At 44.4% G+C, this 21,418-nt stretch overlaps 1 protein-coding gene across 3 annotated transcripts in view; it reads left to right on the forward strand.

Annotated features, from left to right (window-relative positions):
- Nucleotides 1-21,418, forward strand: part of ENPP6 (ectonucleotide pyrophosphatase/phosphodiesterase 6) — a 99,706-nt gene that overhangs the window by 56,884 nt on the left and 21,404 nt on the right. For all 3 annotated transcript variants that reach the window (XM_044938437.2, XM_044938434.2, XM_006075123.4), the window contains exons 3-4: nucleotides 14,912-15,023; nucleotides 19,802-19,943. In XM_044938437.2, the coding sequence (XP_044794372.2) occupies nucleotides 14,912-15,023; nucleotides 19,802-19,943 (254 nt within the window). The remainder of the gene's footprint in view (nucleotides 1-14,911; nucleotides 15,024-19,801; nucleotides 19,944-21,418) is intronic.

Below are 21,418 nucleotides of genomic sequence, written 5' to 3' on the forward strand. Positions count from 1 at the left end.
GCATGGCGGGAGGGTAGTGGTGGAAGGAGCATCCGATCTGAGCAGATGACATGTGTTAAGAGATGAGAGGAGCTTGGAAGGTTCAAAAAACCAGGAGAGGAGGATGGATGGGGTGTGGGTGGGGTGGAGAGAAGCTGAGGTCAGGCCGGGCTCCATGCATGGGCCAACTGAAAAATATATTCTTATCCTGAGAGGAACTAAAAGTCACTGGAAGGTCTTAAGGAAGGAGGGGACAGCATAGTATGTAAATTTGATAAGAGAACTCTGGCAGGGCCTTGGAGCGGGGAACATAGGCATCCGGAGGGGGTGGATGAAGGGCAGCCAGCCCACCAGGAAGGTCCTGCATGGACCTAGGAGAGAGGTGAGAACAGTGTGGACGAGGGTAACAGAGGTGGGGAGAAACGGGGGGGTTGGGAACACACTTAGGGGTTAAAATCACCAGGACCTGGTGACGCACTGGATCTGGGATGGAGGGATCGAGCAGTGACCAGCCGGACACTTGGTTTCTGGCTTACAGATTGGTACAGAGGGAGGGCAAGTCTTTGCCTAACCTGGGAAATTGAAAGAGGAGTGGTGTGGAGGCAGAGGAATGTCTGAGTTGACCCTGTCAAGTCACAGGCCCAGAGCTCAGAGAGGGGAGCTGGAGATACATTGAGGTGGCACAGGGAGGACCCAGGGTGATGAAACTGTGGCCAGGAAGGTCAGCCAGGGGAGAGGCTACAAGCAGAGAGGAGAGGGTCCCAGGCCTGGGGGAAGCTGGTGCTCGAGGATCAGATTGGGCGAGTGAGGCTGCAGAGGAAGCAAAGGGGTTGCTCTGGAAGCAGGAGGAAAGACAGAAGAGCCATGAAAAGTACAAGGAAGGAGAGTGACATCACCCTTTGAAGGCATCTGATGAGCGGCCTGACGTCACCCCAGGGGCAGGGGAAGGCCCACTGGAGAGCAGGCCAGCTGAAATCTGTTGGCCCCACTTGCTGCAGAGACGAGAGGAAAGAAAAGTTTCCCGGAGAGAGTGGCCATCCCCAGGTTCCCTGCCGAGGGGCATGGTGGGGGTGGCAAAGACAGCATCTGGATTTATTATCTGCAGCATCACTGGCCAGCTCCAAACTCTGTAGCTGTTTAATTTCAGTGTAGTATCAAGAAGGGTTCATAATAATAACCCCACAGTATTCTTTAATTTCCCTCTATTGCAGGAGAGTCTGGGCTTGTATAGTGACAATGATCATTGTATCTCATCTCGTACTGGTTTTTGAAGGAAACAAAATGTACAAAGAATAAAATTTGTCATTTTTTTTCCCACACTTTTCAATTAAACAGGAAAAAAAAAAAAAACCACCTTTTTTGTTCTGGTTAGTGAATCCACTGACTCCTGCTGCTGCTGCTGCTGCTAAGTCACTTCAGTCGTGTCTGACTCTGTGTGACCCCAGAGACAGCAGCCCACCAGGCTCCCCGTCCCTGGGATTCTCCAGGCAAGAACACTGGAGTGGGTTGCCATTTCCCTCTCCAATGCATGAAAGTGAAAAGGGAAAGTGAAGACGCTCAGTCGTGTCCAACTCTTAGCGACCCCATGGATCGCAGCCTACCAGGCTCCTCCATCCATGGGATTTTCCAGGCAAGAGTACTAGAGTGGGGTGCCATTGCCTTCTCCGACTGACTCCTGCTAGGAGTTGGTATATTCTGATGACAAACAAGCACATCTCAGGTCTCAAGGCAGACAAGGAGTCTGCAGTCAGCCCCCACCGTGGATGATGCTGTGACTACGGCAGACGTGGTATTGGATGCGAATGTGGACAGGTTTCTAGGAGCATCTTAGGCATAAGAAAGAAACACGTGCTAAGGTTCGAAGAGGAACAGGCCTGGGCATATTGTGTTCATGGAACTACAGAGAATAGAACAAGGTTGCAGCTGAGAGACTAAGGCAGGAGCCAAGAGCTCAGAAACTGGAAATGGCCAGATCTTAAGATCCAGGGACTTAGGTGTTAGTAGGTAAGGGAACTTGAGTTCAGGGAACAAGGAGTATTAGTTAGATTAGTATCAGTTGTAGAAACAGATAAGCCCCAGAGTCTCAGAGATTTAGCCCAATGGAAGTTTATTTGCTTTTTTTTCTAGCCAATGCAGGAGACACAAGAGATGCAGGTTTGATCCCTAGGTCAGGAAGAGCCCCTGGAGAAGGAAATGGCAACCCACTCCAGAACTCTTGCCTGGGAAAATCCCATGGACGGAGGAGCCTGGCAGGCTACAGTCCATGGGGTCACAAAGCATTGGACACAGTTGAACGATTGACTACACAAAGTCTGAAATGGGTAACTGTGATCAGCAGCTGACACTCCAGATAAGGATACAGACGCTGCTGGAGACTGAAACGTGTCCCCCCAAGTTCCTTCCTTTAACCATCTGAGCCGCCAGGGAAGCCTTCTCGGATCCAAATACCAGGAAACCACTGTTCAGGGAGGAGGCTCTGGTAGGGACACCCTGTGTGCAGCAGTCAAGACGCCTTCCCCCTCCGCCCCAGGGGGGAGCATAACGTCATTGTGGTCATGCAGTCATTTGAAAGATTTCGATGATCTTGAATCATGTGCCTGAGGCCCAAAGAAGCTGCTCGTGGCTGGTAAGAGGGGGGCGCCAGGGGGGTCCCTCACGCCTCACCTGGGTCTGCTGGGGAGAAGTGTCATCCCTGACCCGGGACAGAGACTTTCCCTTCGGACTCCCAGAGGCAGAGATCGCAACCCACTTTGGGCCTCACAATGTGAAGTTTCCCCACCGCCTTCCAAAAGCAGCTGCCCAGCCAGGGTTGGGCACATGCCGCCCCCGCCCTTGGGTTCCTATCAGTCACCTCTTATGCCCAGTGAGTCATTCTCAGTGGAGTTTCCACAATCCTCTCTATTGGACGCGTGCTTCTCATCTCAGCTCTCTGCCCCTGATCACGGGCCAGCCCTTATGGCACCTTGCCCAGGCCAGTCCTCCCAGCCCCAAGGTCCCCAGATCAGAAGAGTCCTCCCAGCCCTGTGGGCCAGGCGGACCCAGGAAAGGGTCTCTGAGATCAAAGGCCGAGCTTCCCCCAAGGACTTGTCCCCACAAGCTCCTGTGCCTCCGATGTGTCTCCCTGGAAAAGGTTACATGTGTCTAAGAGAGCTAATTGGCTTAGCTGTTTTAATAAGCTCTCCAGAGACACGTATTCAGCGGCCGTACACCTGCACAAAATGCAGCTCGCAGGGGTTATTGTTACAAGACGCATCAGAGTTGGCAAGCCGAGCGGCACTTGGAAGGTGAGACCTGTGTTCTAGGAAGTTTGGAGAGGCGTGATTTTCACAGGCTCAGCTTGGTGGTCCTTGGAGGGAGCTGCCAGGAAGCAAGGATTATTCAGGAAAACAGCAGGAAAGTATCAGAGCCAGGAAGCTGATTAGTAGACGGCAAGGAGACCTTGGGGCAGTCACCTCTTCCACCTGAGACCGTTGCTTTCTCAGCTGTAAAATAAAAAGGGCTGACGTGAGGCTGCTGCGAAGGGCTGTTCCTTGTGTTCGGATGCTGCATCCGTGGGGGCCTGGCTGACACTGTCACCGTCACAGATGCCCATGTTTATTTTGACAGTATTTTGGCCCAAGAGAGTCAAGTGTTGCTAGGATATATTAAAATAATTTTCCAGTGGATGGAAGTTAAGTGTTTTGAAGAAGAAAGCCTTAATTTTTTTTTTCTTGTTTGCATAAAGGTGCATGGGATTAGTGGTTCTCTTAGGTTGTCTTTTAAGTTCCGTCTAACTCTTTATTTTCAGCTCAGGATATTTTTATTGGGTTGCTGAGGTGGGAAAACAGACTTCTGACAAAGATAAGATGAGGACCTAGACAATGAGCCCTAATTAAGGGCAGTTCCCTTCCAAGTTCCCTGGGAACCACGAAGAAACAAGATGCAGCAAAGCCAAGGCCTGCCAGACGCTTTCTGCCAAGTTCCCAGCTCGTCTTTGAAACTTCTAGAGCCAGGCCACTGCCCTTGTTTCCGCACAGACTGGCGTGCAGAGATTCAGGAATCCCTGCTTTCCTCAGGCACGGCTAGGGTGACCTGAAGGCCCTCAGTTGACCAGACTCACGCTCCTGGGGAAGCCATGAAAATGTTCTGGAAGCAGCCGCAGGGTGCCCGTGGTGGATCCAGAGAGGGGCCCACAGACTCCTGACCAGAGAAACAGCTCATGGGATCCACGCAACACAGCCCCTCCGATGCACTGATTTCCATCAGATAAAGACTAAGGAAAATAAAACCAAGCCCCCACACAAATTCTCCCAGGAATAATGAGCCTTGCCCTCTCTAAAACTACCACTCACTAATTCCATGTTTCACTGCACCGTGGCTGTCTTTGCTGGCTGGCTGTTTCCTTTGCCAGTTATTTATTCATTCTGGGTTTTCAATACTAGAGGTCTGGTGACTGGTGTTGCCTTTTGAAATTCCACCCAGGAGAGACCGTTCAGGACAGAGTGCGCAGAAGGATTGCACTGGCCGCCGTTTCTGTGTACTCGGGGACTGGGCTCTCCCTTCCCGGATCCACATGGAGGTATATAGGTTCTATCCAAATTAACTGTTCCCGCAGGACTTGCATTCAGGGTATCTCTGCTGAGTTGAGACACAATCCTTTCACTCCATCATCTGGCTTTCTGCTTATCTGCAGAGACAGTGAGCAATAATGCTTGGTTTTCTCTGCAGTGAAGGTTTTCCCTCTCTCTGCTTGGCTGCTAGAGCTTCAGCTGGGGGACAAGCCTGAGAATAAATGACAGCCATCCATCACATCTTACCTCCAGCTCCCCATGACACTCTAAACCCTGCTGCTTTCTGAAGCTCCCCTAGAGTAGCAGTACTACTGCCCGTTTTCCTAGTTCAGGGGTCTTCAAACTGTAAGGATTTCCAAGAGCACCAGTAAAGGAATCTCTTTGAAGATCATCACCTTTCATATATAGTGCAAAGTCTGTTCTGGTTAAAAATGCGTCGTTTTCCCACTTTATACAAGAAAGGGGTACCCCTTGGTGATCAGGAACCTTATTAAGGTGCATTCCCCTAGTATTTAAAAGCCTCCAGGCCCAAACAAAGGAACAGGTCAAAATATTGGAGTAGGTGTATAGAAAAGAATGCATGCAGTGAGTGACAAAATAACAAAACCTAAAAAAAAAAAAAAAACAAGTAACTTCCAATGCTTTCTTTTAAATTATTTAAGAAAAACTTAATTGAATTGTCAGCTGAAGCAGTATTTAAAAATTTATGATGATAGATCACTATGTGAATGTTAGCATTCAAAGATGCAGTTCAAAGAACTAAATGACAAACTATTTCTATTTCCATCTACTTATTTATGTAAACTACTGTCTTAGCACTTAGACTTAACAAATAGGAATAGAGTCAATTCTAAACTTGTGTCATTCTACATATCCATCATATTCATCCATGCATATACAAACTGATTTTTAAAAGATCCTATTCCTTTCATTATGAGATGTGTTTCCAATAAAATTGTTAACTTTTTATTTTTAAAAATCATTTATTGAAATTTGGGATTCCACTTGATACAATGACAGGCAAAGATACTTTGAAACAACTCTTCTCTCCAGCAACAACTGAAAATTCTGCTGGATTGTGTGTGTTGGGGGGGAAGTAATGCATCAGACACAGACCAAGATCTAGAGAACTGGGTGTATCTGACAATTGGCACCGTATTTCTCCTCCATTCAACCACTGACCTCAAAAGCAGCCCCTGAGAGACTAAGACACTAACCTGAGATTTTAACAGGATCTCAGCATGGGGGAAATGACAAAGATTGGGATTCACGGGTCACCATGGAGAAAAGATATAGAAAACATCCTAGACTTTCAGTTGTGACAATAACAGACAATATGCTTGAAGTAAGAATGAACTAGAAGCAGACACGGAGAAGGCAATGGCACCCCACTCCAGTACTCTTGCCTGGAAAATCCCATGGACAGAGAAGCCTGGTGGGCTGCAGTCCATGGGGTCACTAAGAGTCGGACATGACTGAGCGACTTCACTTTCACTTTTCACTTTCATGCATTGGAGAAGGAAATGGCAACCCACTCCAGTGTTCTTGCCTGGAGAATCCCAGGGATGGGGGAGCCTGATGGGCTGCCGTCTCTGGGGTCACACAGAGTCAGACACAACTGAAGTGACTTAGCAGCAGCAGCAGCAGAAGCAGACAAGGGGTGATGACCTCTGGATGACTGAAGCCCTCATAAAGCCCAAGCTGAACTTCAAGTCATCTTCAGTTCAGTTCAGTCTCTCAGTCTTGTCTGACTCTTTGCGACCCCATGGACTGAAGCACGCCAGGCCTCCCTGTCCATCACCAACTTCCACAGTTTACTCAAACTCATGTCCATTGAGTCAGTGATGCCATCCAACCGTCTCATCCTCTGTCATCCCTTTCTCCTCCCACCTTCAATCTTTCCCAGCATCAGTGTCTTTTCAAATGAGTCAGCTCTTCGCATCAGGTGACCAAAGTATTGGAGTTTCAGCTTCAGCCTCAGTCCTTCCAGTGAACATTCAGGACTGATTTCCTTTAAGATGGACTGGTTGGATCACCCCTTGCAGTCCAAGGGACTCTCAAGAGTCTTCTCCAATACCACAGTTCAAAAGCATCAGTTCTTCGGTGCTCAGCTTTCTTTATAGTCCAACTCTCACATTCATATATGACTACTGGAAAATCAAATCATCTTCATCTCTGACTAAATTCACTCTGGGTTGGGGCCTCCACAGTGGTTCCCTAGTATAGACTCAGCCCTCCCAGTGCAGGGGGCCTGGATTCAATCCCTGCTCAGGGAACTACATCCCACATGCCACAGATGAATGATCCCATGTGCTGCAAGTAAGACCCGGTGCAGACAAATAAATAAATAGTTTAAAAAGTAAATTCACTCTGGGTTAAGATGGTCTGCCTATAGTCTACATGCCCATGATAAGCAAAAGCATATGCTTTCCAGAAGAAGTTAATAACATACAGAATGTCAAATGATAGCTACAATTTTCCATATACAATAGAGAGCATTCAGCTATTTAAAAAAAAACAGAATATGGGAAAACAAGGCCCTACTGAAAACACAGAGGAAATAAATAGACCGATCTTGACTGAAAAATCAAGAGAAACACAGTAGACAATAGACTCAAACCCACTGATCCAGATACAAGACGACCTAAAGAGAGGTGTGATAAAAGAACTAAGTGATGAAATGGAGACTTGTACTAGTAAACTAGAACCTTTTTAAAAAAAGTGAATTCTAGAGCTGAAGACAGCGCTCCAGCTTAAATAGGCAACAGGATGAAAAAAGTCAGGAAAGAATGTTCAAGACATACGGGACATCATGAAAAGGCCGCATGAGGAAGGGTTGGAGAGAGAGGATAAGACACAAGTGACATTTGAGAGATGACGTTTGAGAACTTTCCAAAATGGACCAGAAATATCGAGTCACAGACTCAAGAAGTGCTGTGAAGCCCGGGAGAGAACACCGTGGCTATGAGAACTGCTGACTCCTTAGACAATGAGAAAATCCTCACAGCAGCAGCATAAAATTGTGCAAAGAGGCATGGATAGGACTGACAGCCGACTTTCCAAAAGAAACGTTGGAATCCAGAAAGACAATGCAATGATACTCCCAAAGCGACGGAAGGAAAACATTTCTCTGTATTCAGTGAAAAATATCCTTCAGAAATGGAGGCAAAATAATGATTTTTTTCTTCTAGAGACAGAGAGCTGAGAGAACTTATTGCCAGCAGGTTTAGAGTAGAGGAAAGGCAAAACTCTTTAGGCAGAAGAAAAATGATCACAAATGGAAGCGGAGAGGTGGAGGAAGGAATGAAGAGCCACAGAAAGAGTAAGTGTAGAAAAAGATAAGTTAATAATAATAGTAATATTTCGCAATAATTTTTAGATTAAAAATTCATAAGGAATTAAAATACATGGCAAGAGAAGCGTAGAAAGTGGGAGAAATGTAAAATTCAGAGTTGAAGTGTTCAAATGTCTCTTTGCATTGCCTGGAAAGTTATGGGAGTACAAATTTATATTTCAATAAACCAATATTTCAATTTAAAAAAATCATCTTTAGGGCTTAGGCTAGGCTTTAGGCTTAGGCTAACCGATAGAGGTTAATTAAAATATATAAATACATGGTAATAGAGGAGAGAAAATTGAACAGCAATAATCGTACATACATAATCTGAAAGGAATTAAGAAAGGAGACAAAAGCTATCAAATGCATCATAAATTCAAGACATGTATTTGGGTGGCTGATTTAAGCACAAAAATTTCCTTGAGTCCATTACATGTAGAAGTTGTTTTTTTTTTTAACTAATATTTCATTAAATATTCCAATTACTCTGAAGGAGTCTATTTATATAAAGTTCAAAAGCAGGTAAAGCTAATCTACAGTGTTAGAATAGTGTTTACACTTGGAAGGGCAGTGACTAAAAGGGGGCGTGAGAAGTACTCGTACGTGAAGGTCATGTTCTGTTTCCTGGGCTGGGTGCAGGCTACACAGCTGCATTTACTTTGTCAGAATTTGTTCAACAGTATATTTATCATTTATTCACTCTGTATGTGTTTTTGTTAAGCTTTAATAGAAATTTACATTAAAAACAGCTATTATCAGACTGGATTAAAAAACAAAAACTAATATATGCTGCTTATAAAAGATGTACATTGGGACTTCCCTGATGGTTCAGTAGCTAAGACTCCGGGCTTCCACTGCAGGGGGCAGAGGTTCCACTTCTGGTCGGGGAACTAAGATCCCAGATGCTGTGCAGTACGGCCAAAAGGTAAAACAAAACAACTTACATTAAATGTAAGTATGCAGAAATGTTGAAAGTGATAGCATTTTTTAAAGACACAGCACACACTCACTCAGCAAAGGAGAGCTGGTACAGCTATAACATTAGCTAGTGCAGACCCTAAGCTTTGACTGTTTTTAAATAAACAACAGTTGGTGTTGATATAAAAGTTCAATCTACCAAGAAGTTGTAATAATTCTAAATTTTAATGCTCCTAATTATACAATCTCAAAATAAATAAAGCAAACATTGATGAAACTAAAAGGAGACATGAGTAAATTCACAATGATGATAGATTTTTAAGACATCTTTCTCAGTAATTGATAAAAAGAAAAAGGTTAGAAAGATACAGAAAATTTATATAACATAATTAACATATTTACCTAATTGATATTACTAGAACTCTGTACCCAGCTACTGCTAAATACCCATCACTCCCAAGTGTACATGGAACGTTTGTCAAAAATGACCGTATGTTAGCCATAGGGCATTTCTTAACAAATTGGAACTGTATGAAATTATACAGAATGTGTTCTCTGACTACAGTGCAATTATGGTTGATAGTAGAAAAATTTAAATCCACACATTTGTAAAATAACCAGAGACTTCTAAATAACTCATAGTTCAAAGAAGTAAGTATGGAAATTTGGAAAATATCTTAGACTGAGGAATAATGAAAATACTACATATAATGAAGAATTGATGTTTTTGAACTGTGATGTTGGAGAAGACTGTTGAGAGTCCCTTGGACTGCAAGGAGATCCAACCAGTCCATTCTGAAGGAGATCAGCCCTGGGATTTCTTTGGAAGGAATGATGCTAAAGCTGAAACTCCAGTACTTTGGCCACCTCACGCGAAGAGTTGACTCATTGGAAAAGACCCTGATGCTGGGAGGGATTGGGGGCAGGAGGAGAAGGGGACGACAGAGGATGAGATGGATGGATGGCATCGCTGACTCGATGGACGTGAGTCTGAATGAACTCCGGGAGTTGGTGATGGACAGGGAGGCCTGGTGTGCTGTGATTCATGGGGTCGCAAAGCGTCAGACACGACTGAGCGACTGAACTGAACTGAACATATAATGAAGTAGAATGCAACTAAAGTCATTCTTAAATGGAAATTAATAGTTACACATCCAAGTGATGAAAAGGGTGGAGAAACACAGGCTCATATAGTGCTGGGAGGAGCAAATTAATTTGACAGCTTTGAAAAACTCTTCGAAAGTATCTGATAATAAAGGTGAACATACGCATATCCCAAATTTAGCAAATCTATTCCTATGCAGATTACAACAGAAATGCATACCTAAGTGCATCCAAGAATGTGTACAAGAATGTTTATATCAGCATTACTCATAATTTTTAAAAAGTGGATATTCATACTAGAACTTCTGTGTCCTAATGTGTCTTTTGGAAGGAAGTTGGAAGTTACAACTAAAAAATGTCTTTGGTTTCTTATTACAAAAATAACAGGTATTTATTTTAGGAAAGTTTGTTCAATTCAATAAGCAATAATAGAAATTTAAAAGTCAACTATGATCCTTTTGTATCAGTTAGAAACTACTTAGCGCAAATTTTAGAAAACCTAGCCAACAGTGTACAATGGCTAAACACATAGGAATTTCTTTGTATCACATAAGAAGTATGTACTTTATGTGGTTCAGCAGCTTAACATGTCCTTTGAAAAACCTAGGCTCTTTCTATCCTTCTGCTCCATATTGGCATATTAACTTTTTATCTTCATGCTTGTTGACTCATGGTTTCAAAACGGCTGCCCCCAGTCCAGAGATCATATCCTTACAACCTACATTCCTAACTGCAAAAGGGGAAAAGAGATTGTGCTGGCACCTCATGTTTATTTTTTATGTGGAAGCAAAGCTTCCCACTCGAAGCATCTCAGCAGATATCAATGCCAGTGGTGGGTCACGTGACCATTCCTAGTCATAAGTGAGCCTGGGCACTTGAGAAAGTTTCCCTCTTTTTATACTAAGGGATGGAAAGGAACTTCGGAATGACTTCAGTTTAGCCAAGAATAAGTCTACCAAATCAGCCACTGAAATTTTACCCTTTCTTATATTTTGTTATATTCACTTCCACTCTTTCTTAGACACAATCATCTTTTAAATATTTACAAAAATGAGATAATTCCTTTACCAACTATTCACTAACCTCTTTTCACATAAAATAGTATGCCAGTGAATACAAATGACATAATTTTAATTCCTGTATGGCATTTCATTATTTGGATGTGCCATAATTTAAACATACCTCTATTACCAAATGTTTAAATTGCTTCTTTATTTCATATTCTAAATAATATTGTATTAAAGATGCTTGTATATGCAACTCTATTATCTTAGAATATGTTTTCTGAAGTGGCTTGCAAGGCAAAGCATGTATACAATCAAAATGGCAAAAGTATTACCTAACGTTGCCACTATAGAGGAGTGCGACCCAGAAATTCATTCCTAGGCGCATGCCCTCATATTGGTGTTTTTCAAACACTGGTCTTGATTCACAAGGACATGATATTAAACATGGATCACAGACCAGTGTTTTAAAAAACCTACGTAAAACAGAATAGAACAAGGATATCAGCATGCATTGCACATAGTTTGACGCAACATCTGTTTCTTCTGTGAGTGTGTGTGTTCTGTGTCATGAAGCAAAATGAGTATTTTGCCACGGGTGACAAAAAGTTTTTTTCAAATGTTCCCATAGAGGAATGCTCGTGCATGCCTCCTGACTCCAGCACTCCTTTTTTATTTCTGCTTCTTGTTGATTGCCTTGATAAGAAGTTCTGTAACAGTAACAAGTGGCAGTGGTGACGGCAATGTTCCTATTTGCTTCTGACCTAAATGAAAACGTGTCCCACGAAGTTCTGAAATGTAGAATTTTCACCATTGTTAATAACTAGCCTGTCAGTGAAGTTTTCATTTCCTCTTTACATCAAGTTTCACAGAGGTTTTCTTTTTTATTTATAATGAGTTGGATTTATTTTTAGTTAACTGTTAGGATTAATTTCTAGTTTTATTACCTGTGGTCAGAGATAATATGCATTGTGCTATAAAGTTTCTACTTTTGGGAAGTTATTGAGATTTTCTCTGTGGATGAGAATATGGTCAGCTTTTCCAACTGTTGTATTTTTATAATAATTCCATTCTTATAAGAATTCTATAGTAATAAGATTCAATAATAATAAGATAAATTTTCAATGTCTATTGACTACAACTTGGGCTTCCCAGGTGGCTCAGATGGTAAAGAATTCGCCTGCAGTGCAGGAGACCCTGGTTTGGTCCCTGGGTTGGGAAGATCCCCTGGAAGAGGACATGGAAACCCACTCCAGTATTCTTGCCTGGAGAATTCCATGGGCAGAGGAGCCTGGTGGGCTACAGTCCATAGGGTCGCAAAGAGTTGGACATGACTGAGGTGACTGAGCTCACACACACATTGAGTACAACTTATTGATACTAACATTCAAAGCCTCTGTATCTTTATGTAGCTATATCTTATATATTTCTTTATTCTTTATATCTTGAGCTGTCATTAAAGTCTCCCACCAAGACTGTAATTTTGCACTTTATATTTTCAAGCCTTCTGTGTGTTGTGTTGTGTATATTTATTGTACATAAATACTAACTCACATTCTAAATGATTAATGTGGATTTGTAGCTGTTTCAGGCTTATGAGACCATAATCAACTTTAATACTATTGATAGACCTGATTTTTTGGTTTACTTTTGGTGGGTTTCTTTGGTCTACTCTTTTATAGCTAACATTTCTGTGTCCTTTTGCTTAAACTATAAATTAAAAAAAATAGTTTATAGTTACTTCATGTTGACATTCTTGCAAGAATAGAGTGTAACCCATTCACATTGATTTTGAAACAAGTATATTTGATTTTCTCTTTAATTATGCTTTCAGTATTAGTTCTTCTTGGATATTTCCTTTCTAAAAAAACTTCTCATGTACTTTGATTTTTACGCATCTTTTTTTTCCTTTAGTGACTTGGAAGTTATGCATATAGTTTTTTTCTGTATATTCCAATCATTTAAAATAAGTGTCTAGAATAAAAGCTATATATTAATGATTCCTTCCTGCTAACAAAAATAAAAATGCTTTTCCTTTAATTTTTGTTGAAATAACTTGGAACTTTGGATACAGGTTATTAAACATTTTTAAAATATGCATCTTATTTTTCAAAAAAAATTTTTCACATAATTACATTAATACTTATTACTAATACTTAACTGTTTTTGGAGACTTCATCATTTGCTGTTGTTTTATTTTAAAACCCTATCTTATTCATTCTTAGATTCTTTTATTTTGACTTATTTCTCAATAAACTTGAGTAAATCTTAATAGTATTGCAATATCTCTGTCTTTAGTTTCCATAATTTCTGTCCATGCATGTCTGAATTCATCAGGTACTATTTTAAAAGAATACCTGAAGTTTCAGAGTCAGGTAACCCTAGATTCTAATGCTAGCTCCTCCTCACACTTGCACTGTGGCAGTGGGACAATCTCGCCACCTTTCTGACTCAGTTTCTCCTGATAAAATGGAGGCACGATCCAGTATTATATAGGATTCATAAGGATTATGCCAAGTTTACATGGGACTCATTTTCTCTGGGCTACAAGAAAGACCGTCTGGCCTCCAGACCCCTCCTTGCCTGGGAATGTGCCCTACTTGCTGGTCTCCACACACCTTATTGTTTCTCCCTTTGAACTCTTGTTTCCACTGCTCTCATCGCTTGGGCATCTCTTTCTTTCCACCTCCATCCCCCAACACAGCAGGCAGACACAGTCTATAAGACTGAGTCCAAATGGGGATTCGAGGAAAGCTTCCAGGAGGAAACAATATCTGAATTACATGTGCCTGTGTCTGAGCTCCCTTACCACCCAGAAAACAGGCACCTCACTTTAGACTTCAAGTCTGACACTGTTTTCAAGAGGTCCTCTCCCACTAGGCTAGATTCTGGAACAAAACCGGATGGAGATGCTATGTCTGAACATAGCGACCTAGTTGGTGCCCAAGAAACAGACTCAACTATTTTAAACTGAGGCTGGCTCATTCCTCTCCTGCTCTATTTTCTGATGATAAGGTTTGGTGGCTCTTTCTTAGGGCAACCATTTCAACTTGTTCAGGGCCTGTGACGAAAAAACTGAGGCCACAGCAGCTCCTAACATCTAAATGCCTTTCATTCTTTTACTTCATTTTGGAAGAGGCAAAAGTTTAGCTTAGAATCCTTGCTTGAAGTCAGTGATTTTTAGGCATTTCCATCAGTACAGTACTTCTGAGTCCAGTCAGACTATTGTTCCCAAGCTAGTCAGATACTACCTTATACCTGATACTGGGCTTCCCTTGTGGCTTAGCTGGTAAAGAATCTGCCTACAGTGCGAGAGACCTGGGTTCGATCCCTGGGTTGGGAAGATCCCCTGGAGAAGGGAAAGGCTTCCCACTCCGATATTCTGGACTGGAGAATTCCATGGACTGGATAGTCTACTGGGTTGTAAAGAGTCAGATATGACTGAGCGACTTTCACTTTCACTTTCTCTACTTGATTCTAGAACAGGCAAAGATACACTAGAAGAATTAGTAGTTGTAAAAATTCTATAGGAAAAAAAGTTGAGACATTTTGTGTTCTAATTAATTTTTGTCATTGTTTCAAACTGAGAAAGATAACCATTAACCAACTTTGCCAGTTCTTGTCAGAAGATACCAGTGTTGTACCGTCATCCATCATTCAATCACTCAGTTGTGTTCGACTCTTTGCGATCCCATGGACTGCAGCATGCAGTCCTTCACTATCTCCCAGAGTTTGCTCAAACTCCGTTGACTCAATGTCCATTGAGTCTGTGATGCCATCTGACCATCTCATCCTCAGTCACCCTCTTCTCCTACCCAAGTGTTGTATAGAAATGACATTTAAGACCCACTTAAACAAAATTAGAGCTAAATACACCACCTATCAGTAATACATTTTTATTTAATAAAAAGGAACAAAAATTTTTGTTTCGACTAATGTTATTTGCTTCCTAAAATTGTCCTATGACCCTACCTTGATTACTGAAGAAGGTAACCATTTACCATCTTTCTCCTCCTTAGGCTGTGAAGTTGAGATTCTTGGTGTCAGACCTACTTACTGCCTCGAGTATAAATCTGTCCCAACGGATATCAATTTTGTCAATGCAGTCAGCGGCGCTCTTGATGTCTTCAAGTGAGTGTCCCAAATTCTTAGCCATGCCAGGGTTCTTCCTTGTTTCCAGGACCAATAAAGAATGCTTTAATGGATTAAGAACCCTTTGGGACAGGTGGCACGATGTTTCAGAGAGGTGGTGAGCCTTTCACGTGGTAATTGCTACCTGCTAGCATGAGAAATTTTAGGTAGGAACGGTCTTTGGAAACGCTGAATTGAGGGCAAGGAAGTCTCTAGGTATTTGGGACTTTATTCTTTATGTTGATGGATAGTAGAGAAGCCATGTGAATGTCAGCGTTTCTCTAATCGTGATATAGTGAATGCTTGGCTCTCAGAAGACATTGATAAGGTTTTGACAAAAAAAAAAAAAAAAAAAAAGGGAAGATCTGTGGTGGAAAAAGTTTGGAGAAATTGCCTGCTCTGCCATCTTCTTGGAAATGTACAAAGCCTATTGGCATATTAGAACATAAAAGCTTTTTTCTTCTTCCCCATGGAACTATCATCACACCTAGTTTGAAAAAACACAGGTCAGTAGAGCTCTCCTGAATAGCAGACGAGAGTCAGGGAAACTGACTTAACTTCTAAGTCTTGAATTTTTTCATAGTCAACAATTTCAACTATCCCTTTAAACCGCCTCCATTTCTTTCTGCCTAATTCCTTCTTTCCAATCCACTTCAGTAAGGAAAGTGGATGTGACATTCTGAACTTTTTTACATTGCAAAGAGATCTGGACAGAATCCTAAGGTGATGGGAGATCTGGGTGTCCCTGAAACCCCAGGGCTGGGGGCCCCACATAGCTTTCAGGTAACTGGGCTCATGGCCACATGTCCTTCTGGCATGGTTCCTGGGCTGGAGGCTATAAAGGGCCAGAAACAGATCTGTAGGCGTTCCCATCTGTCGCTCCTCACCCGGCCCCTCCGTTACAAATGAGCTGACCTGTGATGGAGACCAGACCCATGTGGAAAACAGCTGGCCACCAAGAATTTGTCAGCTAAGCTCCAAACAGGCAAGCGCGCTCAGCCCTTGAAGACTCCAGTCCCTCATGAATCAACGTGCTCCCACATAGACGTCTTTCACAAAAGGCATGCATATAAATCCCCAAATCACAAGCATCGCAGCTCCAGTGTTCCTGGCATCTGGGGTTGACAGCTTCCCGACACAAAGCCATCAGGTAAACCTGTGAGACTTACTAGCTTTCTGACCACATGGAGATTTATGAATATACCAAATAGCCTTAAAGAAGCCAGCCCGGTGGCTGCTGTATTAAGGTGCAGTGTCTAAAACGTAGTGACCTGAAAGCATTTCATTGAACTTCGGGGCAACCAGTCAACCCTGTGAAATTCTCCCCACGTCCAAGCCCCACCCTGGAGGTGTGCACAGAAAACAGGAGGTACTGTGTGGACCAGCACGTCTGGGATGCTCCAGGCTCAAGTACACAAGGCAGCTAAATGCGGAGGCATGTCTGAGGGTATGATTTTGTGGAAAGTTCCATTATGCGCAAACATGGTGAAGGAAATGCCATCATCCCCTCAGTGTAATGAACATAGGCCTCAAAAAAGTTTAGGGATTGGTATGAAAATGCCATTCCTGAGTAAGAACTTTTCCCCACTGCCTACGTTATGGGGACCCTCAGGGACGTTTTATTCTCTGCTGTCTGTAAATGCAGGGGGATTTGTTATTAGGCATCCACATGTTAGCAAGGATGAATGATGATAATATTATTTGTGAGAAACAACCAAATAATAACTGAACCTAGTCCCCACCATAGAGGACGGACTGATGCTGAAGCTGAAACTTCAATGCTTTGGCCACTTGATGTGAACAGCCGATTCATTGGAAAAGACCCTGATGCTAAAAAAATTGAGGGCAGGAGGGGAAGGGGGAGAGAGAGGATGGGAGGGTTAGATGGCATCACCAACTCAATGGACATGAGTTTGAGCAAGCTCTGGGAGATAGTGAAGGACAGGGAAGCCTCGTGTGCTGCTGTCCATGGGGTCACAGAGTCGGACAAGTCTTAGCAACTGAACAACATCGTGGAGGAGAGAGGACACGGTATTTGTTAAAGAAGGACCAGTCTGTTTTGTTCTAAAAAGAGAAAATCATGCTTGACTGGCAATCTCCCTTACCTTGAAAGCCGTGTCTCCTTCAAACCATGAATGAAGTATACCTCGAGGTATGAGAGCATCACAGTATCATTAAAGGTTGTGCCCTCTTGCTGAGCATGACCATGGAGAAGGAAGATGCAGGGCTGAACCTACTCTGGACTCCATCCCTGTGCAGTGAATGGCATCGGTGTGGACATTTGAAAGCCTGGGCTTGTGGTGTCCTGACCCTGGACGTGAAAGGTTCACAATTTCCAGTCCTAGTCATGACTCCCCCTGGAGAAGAAATAGGCTACCCTCTTCAGTATTCTTGGGTTTTCCTGGTGGCTCAGACTGTAAAGAATCCATCTGCAGTGCGAGAGACCTGGGTTCGATCCCTGGGTTGGGAAGATGCCCTGGAGGAGGGTGTGGCAACCCACTTCAGTATTGTTGCCTGGAGAATCCCATGGACAGAGGAGTCTGGTGGGCTACAGGCCACAGGGTCACAGAGTCAGACACGACTGAGCGACTAAGTACACACAGCACAGCAGCCGCAACTCAGGTCTGTGAGGCCTTGAGCAACTCCTTCCATCCTTTTTGGCCTATTTCCTCACCTGCAGAATCTGCCCAAGCTTTTCTCTGGGGACACTCTTCACCACAGACCCACAGCCTGGAGGCACATCCAACAGAGCTCACGCCAGGAAATGAGAGCGACTAGGTCTCGCCGCTGCCTTCATGGCGCCTCACACCCGGCTTTCTTGGGGTTGGCGGGACCCAATAGCCGAATGAGAACCGTTTCCACAAGTCAGTTGGGCTAAGCAGAATGTTTCCCCATTGGTGTGGGCTGCTGAGTCCTTTCAGGGTGTTGGGTCAGGATGTCGAGTCAGCCCCACCGGGGTCTCAGTGCTGGTTCCGCTTCTCATGAGCTGAGTGATATGGACAACCATCTTGAACTCACTGTTTTTGGTATTCGTGCCTGATAGGGTTGCTGTAAGGATGAATTCTGATAATGCATAAAAAGCCCTCATTTATTGAGCACTTGGGGCTTCCCCACTCTGTGCCTCAGCTGTAAAAAATCCACCTGCAATGCAGAAGATGCAGGTTCGATCTCTGGGTTTGGAAGATCCCCTGGAGGAGGACACGGCAACCCACTCCATTATTCTTGCCTGGAGAATCCAATGGGTAGAGGAGCCTGGTGGGCTATACAGTCCATGGGGTCACAAAGAATCGGACACAACTGAAGTGACCTAGCACGCGCACACACACACTGAGCACTTACTATTGTTATGCCTTCGACCGACAGTTACAGAGCTCCTACTGTATGCCAGATCCTAGGCTCAGTTGAGATACATGGAGAATGAATGCAACCCAGGGCGAAAGAACCCCAGAGTTTAGAGGGGAGAAGAATACATAAATGGGTGATTAGAGCACAGTGTGAAGAATCACAATCTGGAGATGAACCAGGAATGCTGCAGGAGTGCCCGTAAGGACTACCCAGCTGAGCCTGGGCATCCAGACACGCCCTGAGACCTGAAGGACGGGCGAGGGTGTTCGTTCGTGCAACCACACTCTTGAACTACTCTGGGGTTCTTTTTCCTCTGCTGTAGATCGCAAGGCCCAAGGCACTGCAGGTGTTCAGGACACACATCCTCTCATTCTAAGGGTCAGGGAGACCACACCCAGAGAGACCTTGCCGCCTCCCTTGTGTGTTTAGATAGAGTTTTTCGAGATAAATGAGGCAGTCTGCCAAGAGTATTTGTTATTAATCTTTGTAAAGTCCAAGCAAAGGAGTTAGCCTTCATTCCTTTTCCATTGCTTCTCTTTTGTCAGTTGCTTCTACTGCTGCACTCGTTATCACCAGCATCCTCACCACTGTAGCTCTGTTCCCCCGCTTTGGGAGGGGTTGGGGGCGGGGCAGTCACGGTAGGAAGCCCCCTGCTGTGCAGGGCAGGGCGGGCACTTGGCCCCATGTTTTCTCTCCTCCCTGACTCCCTCAGCCTCCTTAGTCCAGTTCATCTCTCTAGTTCCCGCTTGGTCTCAGCCCCACGTGGAGGCTTACATAGCTGGGTTTTTACCAACAGTACTCTGGCCCAGAGCGGGCGTTTAGCCAGAACCGAGTCTTTCTGGGAGGCAGGAAGTGTGGTCAGTTCTAGAATTCACTCTGTGTCCACCCTGGAGCCGAGCCTTCCTGGGTGCCCAGGGAACAAGCATGCTTGGAGTGTCTGCTGATGTCAAGCCTTGAACGCAAACCTGTCTGCCTCCTGCAAGGTGGCCTGGTAAAGCTTGCTCTTATCCTTGCCAGTCAGTTGCACCTCCAGCTCAGTGTTTTCTTTAGAGGCTTCCTCGAAGGCCAGCAGTAATGGGACAGCTGTTACTTGAATGATCGCTCCTCTTTTCTCTAATCTTCCGAAGCCACCGGGCAGGGAGGGGGGCTTTCAGAACCATCCCCTGCCTGTGGCCGCCTCTTCCGACTCCTGGGTCCTGATGAGCTGAGAGTGGAGGTGACGCAGAAGCACATTCTGTGGCTTTCGTCGCCATGGTGCTTGGGACTGGCAGGTCTAGATGCACTCTTCCTGTCTCTCCCTCGGAGAACCCACTTGCTTGTTTTAGGGTGTCAGCTGTGCCCGGCCTACAGGCCCGCCCCCACCGGGGCTGCAGGTTGGGAGGGGAGAAGGCTGGGGGGCTTCTCTCAGCCGCACCTCTCTCCCTGCCCCCCAGGAGCGGCCAGGCGGACCTGGCGGCCATCTACTATGAGCGCGTCGACGTGGAAGGCCACCATTACGGGCCCTCGTCGCCACAGAGGAAAGACGCTGTGAAGGCCGTGGACACCGTGATGGCGTACATGACCAAGTGGATCCAGGTGACCGGAAATCCAGCCCACTGGGCTAACCTCCCCTCTGTCCCTCTCCTCTGTCTCCTGGACTGTCCCAGCCCTCGACATCGCCCTTCTTACTCTGAGAGCTGACTGGGCCAGCTCGAGGGTCTGGGGGTTGGGGGGTAGGTTCACTTTTTCCTCATACAGTGAAAGTCGCTCAGTCGTGTCCAACTGTTTGCAACCCCATGGACTATACTGTCCCTGGAACTCTCCAGGCCAGAAAAGGAGTGGGTAGCCTTTCCCTTCTCCAGGGGATTTTCCCAACCCAGGGATCGAACCGGATCTCCTGCATTGCAGGTGAATTCTTCACCAGCTGAGCCCCTAGGGAAGCTTTTCTTCATATAGCGTGTCCCCAGCCACCACAAGATCCCCTGTGAGCAGCCAGGCCAGAGGTGCTGAAGTGACCTGATCTGCATGGCCGCCTGGCTCAGCGGGTGAAATGGGCCGATGCTTTACCCCAAGCCTATCAGTCTGGTCACCAGGTCGCCATGGGCATCAAAACCAGGCCTGGGTTCTCTCCCTGATCCTGCCACACTCTTACTGAATGACTTTAAGCAAAGTATTATTTCTTAATTTTATTTTTTTATGGCAGTATAGTTGATTTGAAATGTGCTAATTTCAGGTGTACAGCAAAGCAATTCAGTTACACACACACACACACACATATGTATATGGTTCTTTTTCATTATAGGCTATTACAATGTATTGAATATAGTTCCTTGTATTTTTACAGTATTCCCAGGTGATCCAATGGTAAAGAATACACCTGCCAAACAGGAGCCTCAGGAGATGCAGGTTCGATCCCTGAGTCAGGAAGATCCCCTGGAGGAGGGCATGGCAACCCACTCCAGTATTCTTGCCTGGAGAATCCCATGGACAGAGGAGCCTGGTGGGCCACAGTCCATGGGTTTGCAAAGAGTTGGACACGACTTAGTAACTAAACCACCACCACCACCTTATGTTCATTTTATATACAGTAGTGTATATGTTAATCCCAACCTCCTAATTTATCCTTCTCCTTCCACTTTCCCCTTTGGTAGCCATAAGTTTGATTTCTATGCCCAAGAGTCTAATTCTGTTTTGTAAATAATTTCATTTGAAGCATTTTTTTTTAGATTCCACATAAAAATGATATCATATGATATTTGACTTTCTCTGTCTGACTTAGAGTATTAATTAAAAAAATTTTCCTGGGCTTAATGTTTCAAACGTGTGTAAAATGGGCAAGTGATAGTCATCATATTTCCCACATGAGTATGTTGCAAGCCCCAAAGAGGATGAAAACAGACTGGCTACCTTAAAAACCTGGAGCCTGTATGTATCATGTTCAGCATGGGCTCCCGGGCTCCCCTCCCCAAAGTGCTTCTGCTATGATTTTGAGCCGTTGCATCAAGGCAGACAAGTAGGTGATTAAATTCAGAACTGAGGACAAACTCTTTCTCCTATAGCCTGTAAGTAAG

Source organism: Bubalus bubalis, chromosome 1 (assembly GCF_019923935.1).
Source record: "Bubalus bubalis isolate 160015118507 breed Murrah chromosome 1, NDDB_SH_1, whole genome shotgun sequence".
Lineage (NCBI taxonomy): Eukaryota > Metazoa > Chordata > Mammalia > Artiodactyla > Bovidae > Bubalus > Bubalus bubalis.